This window comes from Sceloporus undulatus, chromosome 5 (genome assembly GCF_019175285.1).
Source record: "Sceloporus undulatus isolate JIND9_A2432 ecotype Alabama chromosome 5, SceUnd_v1.1, whole genome shotgun sequence".
Classification (NCBI taxonomy): domain Eukaryota; kingdom Metazoa; phylum Chordata; class Lepidosauria; order Squamata; family Phrynosomatidae; genus Sceloporus; species Sceloporus undulatus.
This window is the reverse complement of record NC_056526.1, coordinates 66925855-66952036: the sequence shown is the minus strand read 5'-3', so window position 1 is coordinate 66952036 and position 26182 is coordinate 66925855. Positions and strand designations below refer to the sequence as shown.

Genomic DNA, 26182 nt, shown 5'->3' with positions numbered 1-26182 from the left:
GGTCAATGTCTGGATCTGTATACATTAGAACTGCAATTTGGCAAGAAAAGGAATGCAGTAATGAAATCCTAATTGGAACAGCCCTAGTGAGATGACTTGCAAGGCAGACATAGAAATGAATCTATTAGAGAGCTTGAAAACTGCACTCCCACTAGTCAATCCATGTGTTTTAGGAACCTAGTTAGCACCTTGTGATTTGACTGCAAGTAGAGAAGTCCCAGAATGCACTTTGCTCAAGCTGTCTTACAAATGACATCAAGACTTATTGCAGGAACAGAACAAAAACAAGCACATATTCACAGTAGAAGAGTAAAATAAAATGGAGTCCCACATGCTATGTGACGATCCAAAAAATGGGGGCTCCTGCCTCTCATGAGCCAGACCATGAAGAAGCTGGTAGAGCTGGACAGTGGAGTCCAGGCTCCCAGCTATCCAGAAACATCAAGGACTACAAATCCCATCTGAGCTGTAAATTAAGAACATGTACTAATCAGTGGCATTAGATTTTTGGTTTTATTGGTTTGGTTAAAATGAGGTTAACCTGAAGGAGGTTAAAGATCTCCAAGGGTATTATGTGAACGAAGCCACAGAGTCTTGTGAGCTCTTCATCAAATCATAGTTACAACATAGAATCATAGCATTGGAAGAGACCTTAAGGGCCATCTAGTCCAACCCTCTGTCATGCAGGAACTCACAATCAAAGTATCCCTGACAGATGGCCATCCAGCCTCTGTTTAAAACCCTCCAGAGACAGAGACACCATCGCTTTCTGAGTGTTTTCACCTGTTGAACAGATCTTACTGTCAGGAAGTTCCTCCTAATGTTGAGGTGGCATCTCTTTTCCTGTAGTTTGAATCCATTGCCACATGTCCTAGTCTCTGGAACAGTGGTCTGCCCTGGCCTCGCATCGGGAGGCATGGAGATGCACTATCCACGATGTTGCAGCCTTTTTTGAAAGTTCACGCCGAACGAGTGTCGAAGAGAAACGACAACGCAGAAAGAACCACAACCCGAAAACATCACCCAAGAGACTTTCTGCTGTGCTTTCTGCAACCGGACTTGTTTATCTCGAATTGGCCTTTTTAGTCATCAACACGCTTGTAGAAAGCATGTGATGTGTCCTTCCTGAATCTTCGTTCGCGAAGAAAAGCCAGAGAGAGAGAGTATATAATGGGACTTGACCATGCAAGGATTTTGGTACCTGCCAGGGGGATGCATGCTTTTTGTTTTGTTTTGCTTTGCTTTGTTTTTTGCAGAGCACAACAGAAAAAATTCAACATGGCAAGGCAGAGTGCATAATGGGTAAGAGATGAGGAAGGAGACAGGGCACACAAAGGTGCATTATTAAGACATTATTCTTATAGCTGTGTTAAAACATCAGAGGCTAAAGACAAAGGGTAACACCTATTAACACAACAGGAACATTACATGTGTATGTAGTCTGCCAGCTCATGGCAAGTCAGTTGCGCATACCAACTACTTTGTGTGGGGGATGTAACATCCAACATGTATAGGGGAACACTAATTTTCTGACACTTTCCAAATGGAATCCTGAGTGTAGCAACGTTATACAAGACTGGTTTATGATTTTTAAAAAACATATCAATATTTTTGGCCAAAACAGAATAGCCTGGGAGCTATCAGTCACAGACTTTTCAATTCCTTTCCTCATTACTAGTCATAGCCATAGACCTGTGAAATAATCAAAAATTATCTTGGGCTGTCATCTTAGTCTAATCACCTATAATGTTAGTGACAAATCAGATAGCAGTAGTGACAATGTAATTATAACTTAGTAGTTGCCAAAAGTCTGGTCAAAGGCCTTTATGTGGACAATTTAGAACAATTTGTTAAGTCGAGGAGCAAGTGCATTTGGTTGCTGAAATATAGATTTATCCTTTTCATTTCTGCATCTAAAGCAGTAGAAATCTGCTTCTCAGATGCAGAGGAAAGACTAGTTGAATATGAGACCAGTTGAATATGGAATAAAGTAGGAAGACTGACAGCTGTTTCATATTATATATGCCAGACATTTTATATGTGATATGTCAATTGCCTATTGTATCATAGAATCATAAAATCATAGAGTTGGAACAGACCCCCAAGGGCCATCCAGTCCAACCTCCTGTCATGCAGGAACTCACAATCAAAACACTCCTAACAGACAGCCATCAAGCCTCTGTTTAAAAACCATCAAAGTAGGAGACTCCACTACACTCTGAGGGAGTGTGTTCCACTGTTGAACAGCTCTTATTGTCAGGAAGTTCTAACTAATGTTGACGTGGGATCTCTTTTCCTGTAGTTTGAATCCATTGCTCTGGTTGTGGAGCAGCAGAAAACAAGCTTGCTCCATCCTCAATATGACATCCCTTCAAATATCATATCACCTCTTAACTTTCTCTTTTCCAAGCTAAACATACCCAGCTCCCTAAGCTGCTCCTCATAAGGCATGGTTTCCAGACCCACCACCATTTTGGTTGCCCTCCTCTGGACACGCTCCAGCTTGTCAATATCTTTATTGAATTGTGGTACCCAGAACTGGACATGGTATTTCAGGTGAGGCCTGACCAAAGAATAGAGTGGTATTATTACTTCCCCACTGAAGCAGGCTAGAATCGCATTGGCTTTTTTAGCTGCTGCATCACACTGTGATGCCAAAACATTTCTCAGTTGTTCATGGATATTCTCAGAGCAACATTTCTAAAACAACATGTCCATACAAGCTGCCCCTCATTTCTTACTGTATATACTCATTTGTAAGCTGAAAAATGTATGTCCCAAAATTGACCCCAAAATCCCAGATCGATTTATTTATAGGTTGTTTGGTAATGTGATATCAGATCTTTCAGATTTCCCCATGCAGTGGGGAGAGCAGTTTCTTTCTCTCTTGAGCCAAGCAGAAAGAGACCGGGGTGATTGATTGCAGTTAAATAGTCCCTCTCCCACCCATGCTGCAGCTGTCTGGGGAGTGAAGGCCTGAAACACTGAAGCAAAAAGGCTCAATTAGGAGTCCCTCTTGCCGCACAAAAACATACACACACTGAAGGAGCCTCCAAGGTTTACCATCAACTTATACACAGGTCATGGCAAAATCCATAATTTTGGCCCCAAAACCTGCCCTCAACTTATACATGAGGTTGACTTATACTAAAGTATATGCAGTAATCCAAGCTTCTCCAGCCTAACACCATTGAGGTTTGACTACAACTGTCATTGCCCTGTCAATGGCTGTGCTGATTATGGATGATGAAAGTTGCAGTCAATCAGTTTGGAAGGCTATGGTTGTATCTGAATGAGGTCAATAAAATCTGTACAGGTGTGGGCAACTTTGGTGAGTTTGGGAGCCAGTTTTCTACCTTAGAAACCCTCTGGGGGCCACAGAACTGTCAAAAATGGTAAAAGAAATAAAAGTCAACCTCTGGGTTGAAAAGGGGGTTCTAATGGTAAACCACCCTTGGGGGTCATTTTACCTACCCTTGATTTATATATATTTGCTAATGCTGCACTGCAACTGATCACTGCACTGCTATTTCTGAGCACTTCCAATGGTTCAGTTCTGGATCTCCACTTGGATTTCTCATTGCAATCTCAAAATCAGTATACCCAGTATATCCTCTCAAACCTTTGTCCCTTGAGCCCTTTCCAGTTCCAGTAGCAACATGACCATTGCTTTATCATTGAGCCCCTCTTCCTTTGCTTCCCATATTCAGCATGTTGCATAATGTATACAGTTCATGACATTCAGCCAAGACAGCCACAGAATTCTGATTCCCTCTTCCTAGAGAAAAAAAAAGTCTTAAGAAAAAAACCAGTAAGTACTTTGATTTGAGGCTCTATACAGTTTCTCTAAGAAGTTGAAAAAAATTTTTTTTGGGACTACTACTTTCCAAACACTCCAGTGAGCATTACAGGATTTGTCCAATCAAGGAACTCTTCCAAGTTCTGGTTTTTCTCAGGTCTGCTCTTGGCAAAGCAGAATGTCTAGATGCAGCTGGTTTGCCTCAGTTGCAATACATACTCTAAGCAATACGTAGCTGGTCACTAAGTATCATCCACAGATGGTATATAATAAAAGGACAAGTTGGTGAGTTTTGGTCTGCACACATTTTTATGTTACAGCCATGGAAAACAAGAAGGATTGACTCTGAGCAATGAACTTTCATCAGTGTTGTCAGTGGTAAAAGAATCGTAGACATATTTTTACATATATCAAATGTGACCCTGATGCATGGTAAACTATTTGTTCAGGGGAGAGCTTGATCGCTGCCATCAGAAGCAAGAAATACTTAACCAGGAGGAAAGAAATTTTACAGATAACAGGCTTGAAAAATAGTAACAAATAGAACATGTGGGTAGACTGGAACACAAGCTATAGTATATGCAATTGCTAAGCAACAGTATTTCATGCTTTGAATTAGCCTTGTCTATTTGAAAAACCAAGAGCACTTTATGAAATTGCACATGGCTATGGAGCAGAAGGATTGGTTTATTTATTTATTATTATTGTTATTATTTATTTATTTATTTATATAGCGCTGTAGATTTGCACAGCGCTGTACATAAAACAATAAATATATATTTGACACAGACTGTACTAGTTTACAGCAACTCATTTTGAAACCTTTTTTTCTTTTTGCAGTGTGCAGTTAACACTGGGACCAATAAATTTACAGAAGAACAAGTTCACACAAGCATGACTCACACTTGATGACTACAATATGCATAAATTCTTAAGAGTAGAAAGTTCAGCAGTGAGTCGTCAAGACCTGAGTGTATCATGGGGAACTCAGAGAGATAATCAAAATGGCATTCCTGAAAGAGGGAGATATCACTATACGCTTCTTTCTAGCAGTACATTTCATTCTGTTGACTGCTGCCATCATGGATGTATGAATCTGCCCAAGGAGACAGAAATGTTTTAGAATCTTCATTCAACAGGTTTAGTAGTACTGTAGTAGTGGTAGTAGTAGCAGCAGCAGCAGCAGAAGACAATTACTATAACTGCTAGAATTTCAAAACAAAATAGGCAAACATGTCAAAATCTATTGTGGATATTCTCAGTGCTTGTTCTACAGTGGCTATTTATGCAGCAAAATCTGATTCATGCAACAGTCCTTTAGGAAATAAACTTGGTCATTTTAAAAATCTGCCTGTGATTTGAGTCTTTGACACCTGATTACAGCTCCCCAAGAACTGTTTCATTTTCTGTGGCCAATACTACTTTTGTACAACGATTCATTGCTCTCTCTCTTGCTCTTTGGGATAAATTTACACATTTATTTACTCCTGCAGAAAATTATTGGCTTCTTTCTGCAGTATTGGGGTCCTGCTCTCATATCTGCTGCAAGAATAGCTACCAAACCTGCCTTTTGTACCTACATAATTTCCGCTTAACTATAATTGTGAACCTAGCCTGCTCCAAGTGCTTCTGACCCTGTGTTTCAGCTATCTCTGCCAGCATGGATCATGTATCTGAGGCTGTAGACTCAAGTCTATGAAAGCATATGCTACCAGCTTCTTTCTGTTAGTTTCAAAGATGCAATAAGATCCCTTTCCACACTCTGATTTTCCACACTAACATGCCTATGTCTTTGAATTCTACCAGTATGGATCATGTTGAGGGATTCAGGAACTGTAATTCAAAAACATCTGCAGATTCACAGACTGGGAAAGAAATATTATATTCACTCTGATTAACTCTTGTTGCCTTGTTCCTTGACACTGCAACTGTCATCCAGGGTTCAGCAACAACAGAACATTAAAGAACCCTCTCAATTCTTAGTGGCTCCCTAGATAGACAGACAGACACATACAGATACAGATACAGTAGGATCTCCATATTCAACAGTCTTAAAATTCATGGTTTTGATTATTCGTGAGGTCAAGGCTGCTACCCTGGGCATTCCCCTCCCTTCCCGCTGGGCTTGTCTCAGGAGAAAAACCCTGGGAGCAAACTCTGTTTCTTTTCTGGCTAGCTAGCCAACAACCTGGCTGGGAAAGGGAGGAGGAGCCTCCATCCCTCCAGGATCTGTTCCCTGCCCCATTGTCCCTGGACTGTCCAAAGGGAGAGCGATGGGGTAGGCAAAAGGAGGAGGAGGATCCATCCCCCCATATCCCTTTGCTTGCCCCATCTCTCCCTGGGCTGTCCAAAGGGAGGGCAATTGAGCAGGCAAAGGGAGGAGGAGGATCCATCCCCCCGGACTCCTTCCCAAGCTGATTGCTGCCTGAGCAGCCCAGGTAGCAATCCAGCTGAGAAAGAGACTTGGGGGGATGGAGGCTCCTCTTCTCTTTCCGTGCCCCATCGCCCCCTGGGGAAGGAAGTGATTGGGCTGGGAAAGAAGCAGGGAGCCAGTTAAAGGGATGGGGGAAAAGGAGCGTGGGCTCTTGCTCCTCTTCCCCCACCCATCCCTTCCTTTAACTGGCTTCTGATTGGGGGTGATTAATGATTTTTCCACATTCGTGGTGGTCTCATTCCCCTAAACCCCATGAATATGGAGGGAGGACTGTATCAGCAAAAACGATGTCCTTGGTGCTAAAACATGGCATCTTTTGAGTTAGGTTGTGTTATCTAATTTTAATCAAGCAGAATAATAGCATACCTCCTGAAATCTGCAACCAGCTTGACGTCTGCTATGACAAGTTTGTGCTCTATAATCATGTGCTTTAGAAGCTGGTTTTGTTCTGATATGGGTGAATATTCTTCACAGCATAGACAAGGCACAGATGGAGATCCTTCTACAGTAGAAATGCCACCTGGGTTTTCTGGCAGAGAGAGTGGCTCCAAAATGTAGTCTTTATGCCCTGAAGGAGATAAATATACATATATGAATAAGACAGGTATTGATTCTATCAAATTGCAAGGAAAAGAAGGTTGAGATAATGTTGTTTCTAACATAAAAAGAAACATATTTATCAGCAATACTGTCAAATGTTTCTTTGTGGACCAAGAACACTCCTTGTAGTAATAGGGGATCAGTATGGTAGTGGACAGAAGTGACTAAACCTAGCTAGTTTGGACTGGTACATTCCAGTTATGTTTTATGTTTGATATGCGTCCAGGCACTACTTATAGGTTTCTACACAGACCGCTTGCATATGAATTATGCAGTTCATCTTACTTAGATGGTAAAGAAAGATGTACTGTATCATGCAGGTATATAAATACTTGAAAAGGAATGCTTCTGTATTATCCTAACAATTGGCAATTATTATTTTACAGGATGAACGTATACCCAAGCTACATACCAAGACTAAATTGAATGGCTAGTCCAAGTAAATCCGTTACATTACTTGCAGAATGGAAATTTAACTTTTGATTCAGTGGACCTATTTACTCCAGTGGGGACTAGAACATTTTAGAGCTAGGCTCAAAATGATTACACGTTGTAAAGTCAAAGGCTTTCATGGCCAGCATCCATAGTTTTTTGTGGGTTTTTTGGGCTATGTGGTCATGTTCTAGCAGAGTTTCTTTCTGATCTTTCACCAGCAGATGCATCATAGAAAACTTGTTATTTTGCATGGAAAGGGTCACATATTTAATTGTGGGAATGCTTTATTTAAATCTAGTAAATTGCTTATCACCAGATATAACTGAGAAAGAACTATACCTGAAAATCTAGGGAGCTGCTACCATCAGTAAAGACGATATGAACTATAAGGAGGAATACTCCAACCTTGCATAAGGCACGGAATTCCTCTATTCTATTTCAGATGTTGCCCAGGAGAAAACAGTGAGTTGCTTCTGGAGGCAATGGTAGTGGTGTGATGGACAAAAACATACATTACAGGTAGTGCTGGCCCTACCATTTGGTTAAGTTAGGCTACTGTTTCAGGGAGCAGATGCTAAGGAAAAACACTGTCATATTTTAAGTAAGATGAACTGCTATTGCAGCTTGCTTCTGAACATGGAATAGGAGCAGGACAACATTCTAGTCTTTGCCTGAGATAGCAAAATCTCTTGGGCTGGCACTGACTGCAGCATTCCTTCAGATAAGACTTGGAATTATATATAAACATCTCCTTCACTAATCCTCAGGAACATGCAAAATCAGTTTGGAAGCACAAAAGTGATATTAGTTGATGTTGCATTTTATGAAGTACACTTGTGCCACTACATTTGCGGAGTTGATTACTCACTGATTTTATTAATATGGAATACCTAGGACCTAGGTCCTCCAGCGCAACTCTGTGGACAACTTTAACCAAAAGTTGCTCTAAAGGGCCTAAAGATTCCTAGAGGTAACACTTCACTAGGCATTTGTAGCTTCTCCAGCACAGTTCTATGGTCAAAGTCTGGCAGATGTTGACCACAGAGTTGCACTAGAAGACCTAAAGATTCCTAGAGGTGTTCTCTCAGGTAAAAAGGTTTTTAATATTTGCGGTTTATGCACATTCACAGGGCTGCCCCTAACCACAGCCAATGTGGAGGGACGAGTGTCCCCTTCAAATGTGGGAAAACTGTGAATAACACCCCCCCCCCCATGGCAGCCATTTCCAGGGTGGAAGGGGCAGGGGAACAGGAGTGCTCCTTTGCTCCATTCCGCCTACCTTGGAAATGCCAGGAGAAAGGCCTTCCAGGGTAGGAGAGGTGGAGGAATGGAGCGCTCCTTTGCTTCACTCCTCTCACCCTGGAAAGCATCCCTCAAGCCTTTCCAGGGCGGCAGGAATTCAGGAGAAAGGAGCATTCCCTTCCTCCGGGCCTGCCACTCTGAAAAGGGTTGGGAGAAGTGTCCCTGAAGTCTTTCCAGAGCGGCAGGGACTCGGGGGAAGGGAGCACTCCTTTCCTCTGGGCCCTCCCACCCTGGAAAGGCTTCGGAGACACTTCTCCCAAGCCTTTCCCGAGTGAGAGGGGATTCGGGTTTACATTCAAGAATAACCAAAACCGCGACTGTGGAGGAATGGTTGTACACTGATAGAGTTCAGAAACAGCTACACAAGATGAAACAGGGTTTTGTTCAGCACTCTCTCCAGTCTACACAATACATGAAAAAACATTTGAAATACAATGACAAATATCTAAAACACTGAAGACATTTCATTTAATTGTACAGTGTGTGGCTTCATGTTGCCTGTCAACTTATGGTGACCCCATCCTTAGGCAAGGAATACTCAGAGGTAGTTTTGCTAGTTCCTCCTTGGAAATACAGCCTACAGCACCTGGTGTTTGTTGGCAGACTCCCAGAGCTTTAATATCAGCACTGAATATCATATTAATGAAATTTAATTTAAGCACATTTAAGGATGTTAACAGAGTGGTGAGAATTTTTAATGAATTTAATAATGAAGAATTAACTTCTAATTTATTTCAGTAAATTTTAAATATATACTAAACATCCATAATATATTTTTAATGGATTTGAACTAAAAAGAAATAACAACAAGAAGTACAGTCCCCGTGTCGATTGTCATCCAAGCATCTCACTATATCTCTCTGGCTGGATTCCTGCTTCTGAAACATTGAAGGACTTCATTATTTTTTATCCTGATGCTGTTAGCAACATGTATTCTAACTCCTTTTTTTCAAATCACAAATTTTCTGCTTGCATTTTATTTGCACAGTTTTAACTGCCTTTAAATTCACCCTATTTGAACAAGGTTCGGTTTCTGGAGGCTGCATTTTGTTAAGAAAATGCTTAATACCTGAAAAGCACCAGGTCCCATCTGACTATGGAAGCTGAGCCGAGTCAGCCCTGGTTAGTATATAGGTGGGAGACTACCAATGGGTACCAGGTGATGTAGGCTAGATTTCAGAGAAAGGAATGGATTCCTTGCATGAGAAAACCCTATAAAATTCAACATACAGGTGCCTCAAAGGCACATGCACACATAAACATACATACACAAAGAACATTCACATCTTTTCTTTTGCTTGACAAGTATCTTGCTACTCTGAAAGAACTATAAAATGCTACAAGATTTTTGCCCATTGAGCTTGAGAGAAAACAAAAGAGCTTTCTGTATCAGCGGTGACAGAAAAAAGTTTTTATGCAAAATGCTAATTTTTGCATAAATGTTGTATTTGTTGTGAAATGAATGGTTTCTTCACAAAAACATATTTTACATAGTTCATGTAAAACACTTGGGGTATACACAGAAAAGTTTTGAAATGTACAAACTAATTGGCAAATGTGCAAAAATGTTCATAATCTTGCTGTATGTTTTTTGTTCTCACACATGAGAATGAAATACGGGAAGATTTCCATCCCTACCCATCAGTTAGCCATAGTAATGTTCTTTCGCACATCACACCAACTTTTTGAATGTTAAGCATTCTAGCTGACTTGCCCTTAATTTGTAGCCCGCCCTCCACATCATGGAAGACAGGACTATTTAAACTAGTTCTTTCAGCTTCCTTTTAAACCATTCCTTCAATTTAGAAAAGATTCCTCTTTTGAAGTCAAATTGTAACTTGTTGGAGTTGCTTGGTGCTTTTCCACCTACAGATAATTTGAACTTTGACAGCATTGTGGTCTCTGTTACCAGTCTGTCTAACCACATTTATGTCTTGCATTGTTGTGGGCAGACACTCTTAGTCCTCACAAGGCAGAGGAAACCAACTGCTTGGCTATCTTTTTAGGTTCAGGACCAGCCATCTGATCCCATCCTGGTTCAAATAGAGTCTGTCCCTTTTTTTTACAAACCTAGCTGTCCCCAAAATATTTTTCTGTGGTGAATAAATCTAAAGATACAGTACATCCTTTTCTCATCTATGCATTGGGTCTCTTCATCTTTACCTCCTTAACTAGCTTTATGTGTGGAACACTGGTAGCATTTGAGAGAAAGCTATCATGGAGATTTGGGCTTTCAGCCTAACAACCTAAATAATGACTTTAACAAACTAAATTTGGCTTCAAGTTCTTCATGTCACAGGGCCTAACATGAATCACAGCAATTGTCTCCATCCCAATAGTATCCAACAGACATTTCCAGATGATATAGCTTTCACATGAGGCAGGCATCTACCATATGGTCTACATGCCTGTCGCATATCCAACCATCTATGTTTCTAGTGACTAACTTACCAACTACCACAAGCCTCCGCTTACCAAAGCTGCCTTCAAGATACACGAGGATAACTGTTCATCTACCAAGGAATTAATCTCTCTTCCCTGGAGAAAGCTCTTCCTTTCTCATTGTCTGTGACTTCAGGAGCTGTCCGTATTATATAATTTATGACACAATGTGACTTTAAAAGTATGGCATGTTGATGTGTTTGTCAGCTCATTGTGTGGAAATACAAGTGTACTGAAACAAAATAAGAACATCTGCTGGAATGTTAAGTGTCTTTCTAATTAAATTCAGCAGTTGAATGAATCAATTCATTAGCAACAGGCCTGGTTTATTATCTCATTAATACAGCTGGCTAATATAAGGAGATTAGTTGAAGAATTTGACAACAATCCCCAAATGAGAAGGAATGCAGCAGCAACAATAACAACAACAACCCCAACAACAGAACAGTGCAGCCAAGAAAACATGTCAGAACAGTAAGAGGGATTTTTCCCTGATAAAATAAAAATCCTGACGTGGCACAGGTTAAGTCCTACAGTTAATTAAGTTCAGAAAATCAGGATCCAGTAGTTAAAACTCAACAAACCTTTATTCAGTAACTACAGGTCCACACCAGAAATGTTCATTATCAAAATTTAAGAACAAGAATTAACATTGTCTAAGCCAGGGGTAGGCAACCCTTTTGAGCTGGGGGCCGGGTTGCTGTCCCTCAGACAACTGGGGGGCCGAAGCCAAAACATAAATAATTAAATAATTTTTTAAAAAAATTAATTAAATAAATAAACCGGGATAAAATGTAGGACAAAATTTTCAAATGGAGGGCACTTTTTAAATAAAAAATGGAGGACACGCAAAAAAATTGCTGATTTTTAAAAAATTGTTAAGATAAATGCATGTTTCTGAGGCTTCTATAGACAATTGTCCCACCATGCCCCTCGCGCGAGACGCCAAAGGCCCCGGCGGCAATCGGCGGCAGGACTGGGCTGGGGCTGGTCCCAAGGCCTCGCCGGGCCACATCCGGCCCGCGGGCCGCAGGTTGCCTACCCCTGGTCTAAGCACACATAATTTCAAACTATTGGTGGGCTTGTATTTGATTAAACACTCAAAACAAATTTGGCCCTCTTTTTCCCCATATCACCCCTCCCCTTTTGCCCTTTCTTTCAGTTCTTTCCCAGTCGAATGATCTTGGATGTTTTGGTCTATTCCCGATTCCTGTCTCGTTATCGTACCACGTGTACATTCCCTTACATTATGTCACACGGCATATCCCACCACCATACTTTAGCTCTCTAAATTCATGACTTAGTGGTTTAAATGTTGGACTAAGAATCTGGAGACCATGGGCCAAACGACTCAGATTCTGGCTGCATTTGGGGCGTAGTGTTCAGATGATGCACGCCCTGAACATGGCCTGAAGCTGCGTCATCCAGGAAGAACAGGGCCAAAAAGGAGGGATTGGATCTGCTACTTCCAGTGACCTGTTTCAGAACCATGGTGGCATGCCAGATTGGGGCTGGGAGCATGTGGATGCTGCGGGCCAGCGTGATAGGCATTGGCGCAGCCATGCACTGTTCTTTTGGGCAAAGGATTCAATTCCCAGCTTGGCCATGAAACCCACTGGGTTACTTTGGGCAAGTCACATACTCTCAAGTCTCAGAAGATGGCAATGGAAAACCCCATGATAGGTTCACCTTAGGGCCGCTATATGTTGGAAACAATGTGAAGGCACACAACAAAGACAAAGATGCAAAAGCAGGACCTGACAGCACATTTATATGATATGTACAATACACACCATTGAAACTGAAAATAAATGGAAAAGACCCATAGCATTTAATTTGTGATGATGTTTCTTAAAGTACTGTGTATTTGATGTAAATGAAGACAATCCAAACTACATTTGAAAAGGGGAAAGAATGGCTCTTGCATATCCTACCAAGCCCATAGCTCTCACAAAACAAAATTTGAAAAGACCAGTCTTGGTCTATTGTTGTACAAAGCTTCTAAACCAGTTCCTGTACACACACACACACCACTCGCAATATAGTGGTCAGACAGGACAGATTGTTAGAAATTAATAGGTGGATCTATCTATCTGAATTATAAATAAAAAGCTCTCGGTAGTGCTGTCAATGTATTTGGGGAAAGTTTGGAATGCGACTGCACTACAGAATTCCATGTGTCTGCCCAATGGACTTGTGGGTCAGACACACTTTCTGCTCAGTATTAGCAGTGCCTGAACAGTGAGCTTGGTTAGGTAGTGTGTGTGTGTAGGACAGATTTTCACTCCAGAACACACCAAGTGATCTCAATATACCTAACATTGCTGGGGGAGGGGGGGGGGGGGGGGGAGAGGAGAAAGCCTTTCTTAAGCTGTGGTGATCCCACTACCAAGAGAGTTGTTTCCTTGGTGCTAGCAACAGAAGGGTAAAAATGCAAACTTGGTAGGGATTTCTGGAGAAAAAAATAGGCTTCCCCCCAAAAGATACACCAAGTTATCTCTAGATCTCTGTATATATGGAGGGAAAGTCTGAAGCTTCCCCATCTTTGCATGCTTTGATATGGATAAGTGGGAGGATACGTAAGCACATATTTGTTGTTATGTGCCTTCAAGTTGTTTTGGCTTATAGTGGTCCTATCATGGGGTTATCTTGGCAAGATTTGTTCAGAGGGAGTTTGCCTTCAGAGTAAGTCAGAGTTTGACCAACACAAAGTCACCCACTAGGTTTCTGTGGCAGAGCAGGGATTTGAACCTGGTGTTCTTGAGTGTTAGTCCAATGGTCAAACCACTACACTACACACTCTCTCTGTAAGTACACATACATGTGCAACTCCCATATACAGTATTCAGCATATACTTCATCCAACTCTCAAAATAAGAAAGAATGCCTACGGCTACTGTACTGATATAAATATATATACACAGTACAATGGGCATTATGTTCACTTCTTGTATTATGTTCACTTCCATGTGGTATATACTGATAATTATAGACCTATACTCCACAGAAGCAGACATCCAATACTGGTTGGAATCCTACTGAGTAAAGGATCTACCCAATGAGAGGCAATCCATTGAATCAATGGAGTTTGCATGTGCTTACTGGACAGTCAATAATTCATTCAGTGGTTCTTACTCTAGTTAGAACTACCAATAGGACTGAGATAATAATGTCCAATGTGCAGAGAGAAATGATATACGATCCTGATGTCCCCTTATCCATCCACCTGTCTAAAAACCTGGCCAAATAGTATTTCTAACCATGACTGGGATAGTAGTAGATTTCTTTGGCATCTAGGCAGTGGGCACGTGCTGCAACTAGAGTTCACATTACTGCTACATACATTCACACTATTTTTCATAGGATTTCATGAATTTAGATGTCCTAGGTATGAAAAATACTTTAATGTCAAAGTCGATGACAGAGCTGTTCAAAAGTAGTTTTACATAGTACAGTATAAGAGCAGCAACGGGTTTTCTGCCTTAAGTGTGCAGAATTTGGTTTCACAGTTAAAGGAATTGAACCTGCAAACACTGTAAAATACTTTATATTCTTCCAAGATACTAAATTACTATTTTGTTCAAGTTCATAGGAACCATTTGCCTATTATTTTACTTGTTAACATGCTATTAATGCTACCTGGGAATTAGTAAATGTAGTGCAGTAATGTGGCAAATCATCTATGTGTTCAGAGACAGCACATCCCACAGATCAATCAGCCTCAGTATTCTGCAGTGGTCTACTGAATGCAAATTTAATACTTCAAAAGATTACTTTATCCTACAGCTAAACTGGGTCAATTTTACAAGCGCTACATATTGATCTTCTTGAGCATCCACTGCTATCAATGCAAGACTTCATGGCATAAAGACATAATCGGGGAGGGTGAAGAAGAGCAGCAAGTTACCAGATCATAACATTTTAAGAGTTTGCTCCAAGCTGGAACCTAAGACTGAAAGAAATGCAACTGTATTTAACAGCATTGTTCAGTAAAGAGGCTTTAGATGCTGCAGCTTCATTAGCATTAGCAAGTGTTGCTATGGGTACCAGAGTGGAGGCGGTGGAATATAAGTGAATGGAAGAAATAGCAAACAGATGAACAAAAATCTTAACAGTTAGAAGGAAACAGCCCAAATTAGGACAAGCTTAAAACAAGATATTTTTCCTTAGCCTCCTGATGAGGCCATGTCACTGCACAGGCCCTTTAGAAAAGAACAATGCAGTAGTTTAGCCTTTTGTATAAAATAAAGTAGGTACATTAGTACATACAGTGCATGTAAAGTCCTTGGAAACTATCACACGTATGTGACTTCTGCTGAAACCATTCCACTAGTCTTTAAAAGCAACATGGATGGGTTTTACAAAGCTTTGCAAATCATGGCATATAGAGCATTATATGAACACTATAATGGTGGCTTTTATTGAACAGAGTGAATGGTTTCTTTAGCATGCCTGCCCTTTTTTCTGCCTGAAACAGAAAAGCAAATGGTAAAAATATAGAAGGTTTTAAGCTGTTTTTTAATGCCATCTTATCTTTTCATTAGTATCTTCTATTACTGGGCTTGTTCCATTACATGGACTGCAAATAAAAAGTTATGTTTTAGTTTGTCACAATGCAATGGTTTGAGGCAGAAGATACAGAAATACATTCATGGATGTCAAATAATAGGAAAGTGCATGAAACTACTGAAGTCTGCTAGACTGAACTAGTTTGTCTGCAGACAAGTCTTCCCCTCAACTTGGCTCCCCATACAGTATATAAAAGGTAGGAAGTTAAAAGACTATAACATATTATTACTGACAATTACTAAAACTAAGGTATAGCACCCCATTCCAAAGATATTTCTTTTTTTATCTGAAAGTAATAAATTCAGAAATGTGGAATGAAGTGTGTTTGATAAAGTCTACCAAACATGCAGTCATACACATTCTATAATACTTTCATTCTTCCTCAATGTTGTGAAACGAAGATGTGGATAATCCATTAGTTAAAATGACAAGAAATACTCTATACACAGGGAAGGAAAACATACAGCCCTCTGAATATTATCCCAATATTCCTTACAAGTTATGCCAGCTAAGGCTGCTTGGACTTGCAGTCCAACATTTAGAAAAACATGTGATTTCTTCCTCCTCTATAACAAAATGCTTCTTCACAGAGAGATATGACTTGTTTCTTGGATTTTATGCTGACAGAACCAAACATTTAACTACTCTACATTCTACATTTATTTGGACACTGATAAAGATGTAACTGAACCACAAGTTCAAGAAAAAATATGCAGTTCCAAGTTTTTATCATATTCAAAACTATTTTTCCCCTGGTAAATTGCCAGCACTTGAACAAAAGCTCCTCACAACTTTTTAAGTATTCTTTTTTAGTTCTGCAAGTTCCCAAAGTTATTAGCATTTCACATTTCTTCCTTTCGTGTCACAAAACCATGGAACCAAATATGGAAGGCAAATATATCTATGCTCAGTATGATCGACAGCAAAAACCTACGACTGAGACCAGCTAACTTTGAAAACATATTATAGCTATATAAAAATTAGTCATCTACTTTTCAGTTGTACAGTCTCAGAGGAAAAAAACAAGGTTTAAATGATTTCTTCAAAGACTCCTGATATAAAAGTGAAACTAATACTGTAAATTCTATTAAACGTACAATCATATAAATTATATCACGGTCACCAATACTACAATAAGGGTGGCCTAAATAAAAAACCAATCCAGCATACTCAGTGGTTGGCATTTAGATAAAATCTAAACTGCATGACTGAATAGGACAAACTCAGATTCTGGCAAGTGGGATAGAGTTCAATAATGTGTGGTTACTACTGGAAGACCTGTACTGACAGATAAACTAATTTTGTATTGAATCACTGAGATCTGCCACAAGAAACTGCATTATTACTAGACTGAAGTACTGTATTAGGAAGCTCTTATATGAGCCATAGAGTTCCCTTCCCCAAAATGAAGGCCACATGTAAGAAGTAATGAGTATACAGTGGGCTCTTCTTATCCATGGGCTTGCCATTTGCAGATTTGAGCTTCCATGGATGGCAAACCCTGTTGTTTTAAATGGCTGTGTGTGCATGTATGCGTGGCCATAGGAAAGAATGAGACTTGAAGTCCCACACTTTTTGTTATCCGTGGTGTGTGTGTGTGTCCAGAAAAAGAGACAACTGTACTAGAAGATTCTGCATTTATCCCAAAGCATCTATTTATCCTGCATTTATTCCAAAGCATCTATTGCAAGCACCAAACTTTTTATGTACAATGTACCTCAGACACGGTACTAACAATAGGTTTTAGGCCCAACAATGGTAGGCCCAATGACTCAAAGGAATGCATGTATGTGTTGGTTTACCAGGTCACCACTGATTTACAGGTTGGACCATAGTCTAAAAAAGTAACTTTTAAAATCAAAACTGCTTGGATAATCGTACTCCTAAGTCAAGGGTGCTCTTAAGTAGAGAGGAAAAGGCATACAGGCATGGTAACAACAGAGATGCTAGACTATTACAAGTCTGTGCAAGGTTCAGATATATTCATTTTGGACTGTCATATTATGTGTGGCTTTCTAATGTATTGTTTATGAAAGTTGGGAAAAGAATCAAGGCATCTGAAATGTGGTGCTGGAAGACAGGATACCAGTGACTGGAATCTGACTCTATGGATACCAGTGACTGCTAAAAACACAAACAAGTAAGTCTTGCAGCAAATCAAGCCAAAATAACTACATTAAGGCTATCACACTTTGTACGAATCATGAGAAAATGCTGGGAAAAGTGGAAGGCACTAGGAAAGAAGATAGGTTGACTCAAGCAAGGAAGCCACAACCCTGAAAGACCTGAGAAGGGTTCTTGATGACAGGGGCTCTTGGAGGTCCCCAATTCAAGAAGGAAGATCTCCAAATGTAGGTCAGGCATACTTAATTAAGTAATCAAGTATGCCAAAAACCAAATGCATGGAATGTATGCATTATATTACTCAGTCTTGGTTAGTACTTGAATGGGACACCAACAAATTCCAGGTGCTGTAGGTTATATGTCAGAGGGAGGAACTGGAAAAATATATCTGAATATTCCTTGCCTATGAAAACCCTATGAAAAGGTTGCTAAAAGCTGACAAACAACTTGAAGCACATGCACACAGTACTCATCTTCTGATATGTTTATTCTGGAAATTTTTACTGGTCTGATTCCAATTCCTTCTCTGCAAGAGTCTTAAATTACAGTATCTACAATACAAAGGAGGACCAGCTTTGCTTCTCAAAGCAAATGTTAAAACACTGACTGAAGACGGTGTGTAGCCTTTCTGCGTGAATGATGCAGCTCTCACTTAAAGCAGCACAGATCTTGCTGAATTCTGTGTCAGTGAGGCTTTGAATGCAGCCAGATATTTTACTGGCATGATATTTATGCTTCATTCCAATCCTGAGTATCTTTGTTTCTCAGTAGCAATTCTAGCAACTTGGCCCCTTATTTCAAATGAGCACAAGAGTAATTTCTACTTCATTAGGAAACAAGACGGGTAGTGGCTTCAAGTCTGGCACCTCGTTCTCAATTCAGCTCTTTTGGCACCTTCTGGAAAATTTAAGAAATACAAAAGATTCCTCTCTCACTCCCCAACAACAACAACAAATTACCATGACATGCCACTAGCTGTTTCAGAACTAGCAAGACAATAATCTCTTCAGAAAAAGTTAAAACACCTAATAATTTTTAAAAGACGAAAGAAGAGACATCACAAAGTGGCAATGTGTCACGATATACACCTGCTCATAAGTCCTACTGTATTCAGTGAGACTTACTTCTGAATGGGCATGCATTAAGATTAGTGCTTCTTAAGCTATTTGATGTACGAGATTGGCAATTTGACTTCAGTGAGCCAGGTACTGGTATCATATTTGTGCTAATTGGCTAAATCTGCTTCCTTCTTTCGTGGGACTAGCAACTGGTGGCTTATGGACTGGTCCCAGTCCACAGACAACTGCTTTGAGTAGCACTGCATAGGATTATGCGGTTTGACCTGTTTTTAATAGCATGTCAAGAATTAATAGACCAATACAAGCATAAGCATACCTCAGCTGACTAAGTCTCTGACAAAAGAGATCCTTTTTACAACATCCTTCTATCTCCCGCGAGTCTCCAACCTTTTCTCCTTTTCCTCTATATGATTAGAAGTCTTTTAGCAGTATTAGCAACTGAAATGGGAAGGAATGGGACACTCCTCAGCCAATCCTACTGTAATGTCCATGCCTCCAACATGCAAGGTGAAGAGCAGTTGCCTCCAGATTCACTTGGATGAACAGCAAAACAGAGGCTGCATCTACACTGCATAAATGGTTGATACCACTTTAACTGCCATGGCACAAAGCTAGAGAATTCTGGGAAGTGTAGTTTGTTGTGGCACCACTGTACCATGGCAGTTAAAGTGGTGTCAAACCAGATTATTTCTGCTGTGCAAATGCAGCCAGGGACGAAAGGGGACAGTAGGTAAGCCTGCCTCAGCAGCTCCCACAAGCATGATTTAAAAAGCATAAACATCTGGTGACCAAAATGTAAACCCTAAGAAAAGAGGAGGTTGATGAAATAAAATTTTGTTTGTTGTTGTTGTTGTGTGCCCTCAAATCCTTTCCAACTCAAGGTGACCCTATCATGGTGTTTTCTTGGCAAATTTCTTCAGAGAGGGTTCACCACTGCCATTCTCTGAGGCTGAGAGAATGTGACTTGCCCATGGTAACCCAGTGGTTTTCTATGGCTGAGCTGGGATTTGAACCCTGATCCCCAGAATCACAGTTCGGTGCTCAAACCATCACACTACACTAGCTCTCATGAAAGAAAATATTCTGCAATATATATATATATATATATATATGAAGGTGCTTTGAAGTGATTTATAAAAGGTTCACATTGTATTTTTTTGCTCATACTTTGCTTGCCTAACCTGCTTGTTTCATTTCAGACATGCATCTTGATAGTTTTGAATTTAAAAAGTTTGGTGGAATGTGTTGAAATTGCATCCTTTGTGTGGTGTAGGAATCTATCTCTATCCTTTCCATTACCAAACAAATCTGTTAAAGAAGTAATGTCCAAGAACGCATTCTACTTTGTTAACCTGGCTGCAATGTGTTCCCTACAATGGGTGTCCCGAACACACAGTGCCATCACCAAAGTGTCCCTACTTCATGCTCCAAAGAATCTAATTTCTAATATAATTTCTCAAACCATAAAGGCTATCTGAAATGGTAAGCAGGACATGATGTTTTTAGGGAATCAGGTACTCAAAGGCATTGTATAGGAAGCTTTTGGACCATGTGTCTTGAGGTTGCTAAGTAGTATACAGTATATGCACATATCATTCCTACCCATTAGGAACTGAAATATTACTCTTATTACTTTCAGCTATTGGGCAATTTTTCTAGGCCACTGAATGAGAAAAGGTAAGGCAAGAGAAAAGGTGCCTTTTAATGCATACATGGCATCTTGTGGGCCAGAGACAATCAATATGAAACTAACGTTGGGATGTTTGGAACATCTGCATGCAATTTGTTTCATGTATAAAGTGGGCCTTCCTCCCAAACAATTTAGTTGACTTTCAAAGCTCCTGCTTTCAGTCATCCATAACATATAGTACAGTTATCGGATAATAACTTTAAAAGGTTTTACTTAGATTTATTCATATGATTTTAATTCCATGTAATTAAAATCTACTATTTTAAGATGTTCAATTTTGGTAGTGATACTAACTGGAGCTTAGAATTTAATTAGTAAGGCTATTCCAGACATAATCACTTGTGCTTGTAATCATTACCCTTCTAACAGAGCTGCACTAGAGAATATTCTTAAAACATCTGCTAAGATTTTTAGGAAGGAAGTCTTGGTTTTGACTTGTAAATCAGTTTTGAAAATGCACAAATCTGGAAATATTCTACACTGAGTTATTATTTGCAACCAAGACCAGACGTTCTAAGGAGTCCTAATGGCAAAACCAAGAGGTTTCTGGAATTTTAGAGCTTTCCACTGAGTTCACTCAAGAACTTTGCAGAACTCATTTTACTTTTGATAATGTGTGAAGCGGAACAGCATGCTGGCACCTTTCCTTCCTGAATAATATTTACAATTTAAAGAAATTTAATATTTACAATTTATCGAAAACTTTCAAAGTGTACCAGGACATTGCTTCATTGTCTTTATATAAACTGGTATTGTGGAGGATACTGTGTTCTGTGCGTTCTTCGTGGATTTTTAATTTTTTTTAGTAATTCAATATATTAATCTTTTTTTAAAAAATCAACTGGTCCCAAAGGTTGTCACAAAAAAGCCATGTTTTTATTTAGTGCTGGAATTACATTAGTGTTGGTGCCAACCAAGACTCTAAGAGGAGGACATTCCACCACTGGGGGTCCAAAACACACTGCAGAAATAATCCAGTTTGAGACTGCGTTAACTGCCCTGGCTCTGTGCTAGGAATCATGAGAACTGTGGTTTTGTGAGACATTTAGCCTTCTCTGTCAGAGAGCTCTGGTGCCACAATAAGCTACAATTCCCAGGATTCCCTAGCCCTGAGCCAGGGCGGTTAAAGCTCTCTCAAACTAGATTGTTTCGGCAGTGTGTTTTGGACCTGGTGTGCCACAGCAGACAAGGCTTTCTCCTATGTGTATTAATCCCCTGCTAGGACACAAAGGAAGATTCTTCCAATAAAAATAAATTCCCCAGCGGTGCATCTACACTGTATGAATAATGTACTTTGACACCACTTTAACTGTCATGGCTCCATCCTACAGAATCCTGGGATTTATAGCTTTGTGAGGCACCAGTACATTTTGGCAGAAAAGGCTAAAGATCTTGAAAATGACAAATCCCACGATTTCATAGGATGAAATTTAAAGTAGCATGAAAATGCATTATTTCTCAAGGGAGATGAACCCCAGCAGATATATATAGGGAAGGCCACTCCAAGTATCAAAATGCCAAGCCATTTATGACCTTAAACATTATCACCGGAAGCTTGATTTTGAATCCCAAACATATGCCAATAAAATATAAAACCAATGCTACATCATTTCTGTGTAGCATTCTGAACATACATCTAGCTGCTGCATTTTGCAGTAAGTGCAGCTTTCATGTCATCTTCAAGAGATGCTCTACTTAGAGTACATTGATTGTTTTATTACATATTAACCTGACACTCAGCAGAAACTCTAGCAGACCAGAAGCCAGGCTGATAGGAGAGCTTGGGTCTTTAGAGGATCAAAACATGGGACAGGTTTCAAACGTCTACCCTGCCTTTCCCTTACTTGACATGTTCAACACTTTTGCATCTGCATTCAACTCACTGTACGTATCCCTACAGATTTCTTTTTAAAGGCTGTGCAGCGGTTTTTAATAACCTTGTCTAGTTGGCTATGCTGGGGGTTGGACATGTTGAGGTTTAATAGCCCACACAAGGATGGACTATAAACTATCGGTATATTAAGCATCAAGCCATCAATGAACATAATTTCTTACACATCAGGAAAACCACCTATGAGGTACACTTCTCTTCCCCTGATGAAAAAGAAGGAGAATAAACTTGCCTTGCTACTGAAAGACTCCACAAATAACAACGGGGTACCATGATTACAGACAGCAATATTATATATTTATCAAGCCATAACTCAAGTCAGGCAGAGAAGTCTGTTTTGTCAGGGGGCTTATTCTTCTGCCCCCCCAACCCACACACATGATATGTTTATGTGGTGATCGAGAGGCCTTCTTTTGCCACCCATGCCTCAAAGAATACTTCAGGGACTATAACACAGGTCAGGAAAATAACACACAAGGATCACACCTGTCTCCTTAACACAACTGTAGAAACCACAGCAATGAATCTCAGGCCTGTTACAGACTGCCAAAATAAAGCTGCTTCGGTTCTCTTTGGAGGTATGCTATTTAAATGATACATGCATCCTAAGAATCCGGAAGCTGCACCAAAGCTGCACTCCAGTGCTTAGGAATGGAGTGTGGCTTTGACATGACCTCCGGACTCTTAGGACCCATGCATCATTTAAATAGCATACCTCCAAAGAGAACCGAAGCAGCTTTATTTTGGCAGTCTGTAACAGGCCTCAGACTCATAAAAATTAGAATTCCACATGGACTCCTCCTGATGGTCGGTGCACAGAACTAGGCTCCTACATAGAAAGTTTCTGCCGCCGTGGCCAGACAGAAATAATCAATAAGAAGCACAATTTACAACAGAATCTTAGTCACAAGGAACAAAATGCCACACACAGTCTCAAGAACAACCCTAATATTGTCATCAAAGAGGCTGACAAAGGAGGAGTGGTAGTCATCATGGACAGATCTGCCTACATACAGGAGGTTGAAAGGCAATTATCCAACACCACATTTTACAAAATCCTATCTAACGACCCCATAGAGGAATACCGGAAAGAATTAGACAGGCTGCTTAGGGAATTTCCCCTGGAGGCTCAAAACCAAATCCTTATTGACACACACCAGGAGCCCTGACCTGGCGCATTCTACCTATCCCCCAAAATACATAAACAGGGCAACCCTGGATGACTTATCATTTCCAGCATTGGAACATTTTCTGTCGGTGCCTCCAAATATATGGACAATATCCTTAGACCATATGCCACCAACACTTCCAGCTAAGTGAAGGATACAACAAACTTCCTACAGAAGATACAGTATCCACAACCTTCCAGGAAACACCAGCTTAGCCACTATGGATGTGGAATCCTTGTACACCAACATCCCACACAAAGATGGACTACAAGCCATCAGGAACATCATTCCAGGTGGGAACCTGTCTGACCTAGCCACTCAGCTCTGCCAGTTTGTTTTCACACATATATACTTCACCTTTGATGACAACATATACCTTCAAGTTAATGGCACTGCCATGGGCACACGCATGGCACCACAATATGCCAATATCTTCATGGCGGACCTAGAACAAGACTTCCTTAACACCTGCACCCAGAACCCACTCTTCTGCCTGAGGTACTTTGATGATATCTTCATAATATGGACTCATGGAGAGGACTCACTCAAGACATTCCACCAGAGTTTCAACAACTTCCACCCAACCATCAACTTCAGCCTGGGACTATCTACTGAACAAGTTCATTTTCTGGGCACCACAGTACAGCTACAAAATGGACAGATAAGCACAATACTATATTTCAAAGACACAGACTGCTACACATACTTTACATGCCTCCAGCTTCTACCCTGAACACACCACGGGATCCTTGGTCTACAGTACCCTACAGCACCCATCACAATAAGTATGCGTAGCAGTCTGTGGCTTTGAAATATAGTGTTGTGCCCTGGTGGCGCAGTGGGTAAATGCCTGTACTGCAGCCATTCACTCGAAACCACAAGGTTGCGAGTTCAAGACCAGCAAAAGGGCCCAAGCTCGACTCAGGCTTGCATCCTTCCGAGGAGGGAGCTAAAATGAGTACCCAGACTGTTGGGGGTCAAATTAGCTTACTTGCTAATTAGCTTACTTGCTGTTCACCGCTATGATCTTTGGAATAGCGGTATATAAATAAAACAATTATTATTATTATTATTATCTGTCCATTTTGTAGCTGTACTGTGGTGTCCATCTTCATTTTGTACTGTAACAGATCAGTTCTGGGTACATGTCTTGTTTTGTTTGTTTTCTCACTTATTGTGATGGGAACTGTAGGGTACTGAACAGATGTGACTGAATCAGATGACTTGACTGTAGACCATGGATCTAGTGGTGTGTTCAGGGTGGGAGAAATATGCGTGTGTGCATGTGTGTGTGTGTGTGTGTGTATTCTTCTCTAATACCCTGCCAACTTTGTCAAGCACTTCCTTCCTGACATCATAGAAAGCAAAAAGGAGGACCTGGGACAGAAGAATTGAAGAACTGACACATACACACACAAACTGTATACTGTGTATATATATATATATATTCACACCCACACATATATGTATATGAACACACACACACACACACACATATCTAATAGCCTGCCAGCTTTCCTTCCTGAATGCACACAAAAGGGTGAAAAGGAAGACCTGGGACAGAAGCATTGAAGAACCGACTATATATATATATATATATATATTCACACCCCCACACATATATGTATATGAATATATATATATATAATTGCCTGTCAGCTTTGCCAAGCACTTTCTTCCTGAACTTGTGACAATACATAAAACGGTGAAAAGGAAGACCTGGGACACAAGAATTGAAAAACTACACATATACACATACATAGGTATATACATACGCATATATATATAGAATATCTACACACACACACACACACACAGTATATAAACATATATGTGTGTGTTTAAATATACATATTTATAAGTTATATATGTGTTATGTCTATATGTGTGTGTGTGTGTGTGTGTGTGTGTGTGTGTTATATATATATATATATACACAGTATATCCTGTATTTATTTCACACACCCCTCTCCTGTCCAGGAGAAGCGAAGGGACTCACCCTTCCTCCGCCTCCCTTCCTCTACCTCCTTCCCCCGAGGAGACTCCATGCTCCCTCTCTGCTGCTCTTCCTCTGAGAGCAGGACCTACGCAAGCCTTGGAATTCCGCCTGGACCAATAAGGAAACCGCAAAAGCCATCCCCTGTCAACGAAAAGAGCAAAGCCTGTCGGGAGTCGGAGCTGAGTGGCCGCTTTTGTTCATTGAACCGGGCAGGAGCGTGGCTGTGGCTTGGTTGTTGGTATATTTTTTTAATTTTAAAATGGCGGGCCCTTGTAGGCAAAAAGACTACGTTTCCCGGCATGCAATGGGACGCTGAAGCAGCGGGGGGAGGAGGGGGAGGCGGGGTGAGCGCGCGCGCTGTCCCAGCGGCGCGAGCCGGGTTCGTCAATCAGAACAATGACTTCGGAGCCGGAGGAGCTGCGCTGAGTTGAGCGCGCGCTCTCTCTCTCTCCCTCTCTCTCCAAGGAAGCAGGCATTGAACTACAACTGCGATTGCAAGTACAGTTGCATTGCAATTTTTGCAACTGCAACGCTGTCTGTCCTTTTTTTTTTGGCTTGCAGGGGAATTTAATTTTTAATTATTATTATTATTATTATTATTATTATTTGTGGACACCTGTTTTTCTTTTTTTTTGGCTTTACCTCTGCT

The 26182-nt window shown here is 40.5% G+C and overlaps 1 protein-coding gene across 1 annotated transcript in view; it reads right to left on the bottom strand.

The window, feature by feature from the left end:
• Window positions 1–25687, bottom strand: part of ZNF277 (zinc finger protein 277) — a 53187-nt gene extending 27500 nt beyond the window's left edge. Inside the window, 2 exon segments of the mRNA XM_042470088.1 lie at window positions 6600–6801; window positions 25534–25687. Coding sequence (XP_042326022.1) covers window positions 6600–6801; window positions 25534–25582 — 251 coding nt within the window. The 5' untranslated portion in view covers window positions 25583–25687.
• Between the last annotated feature and the right edge of the window lie 495 nt (window positions 25688–26182).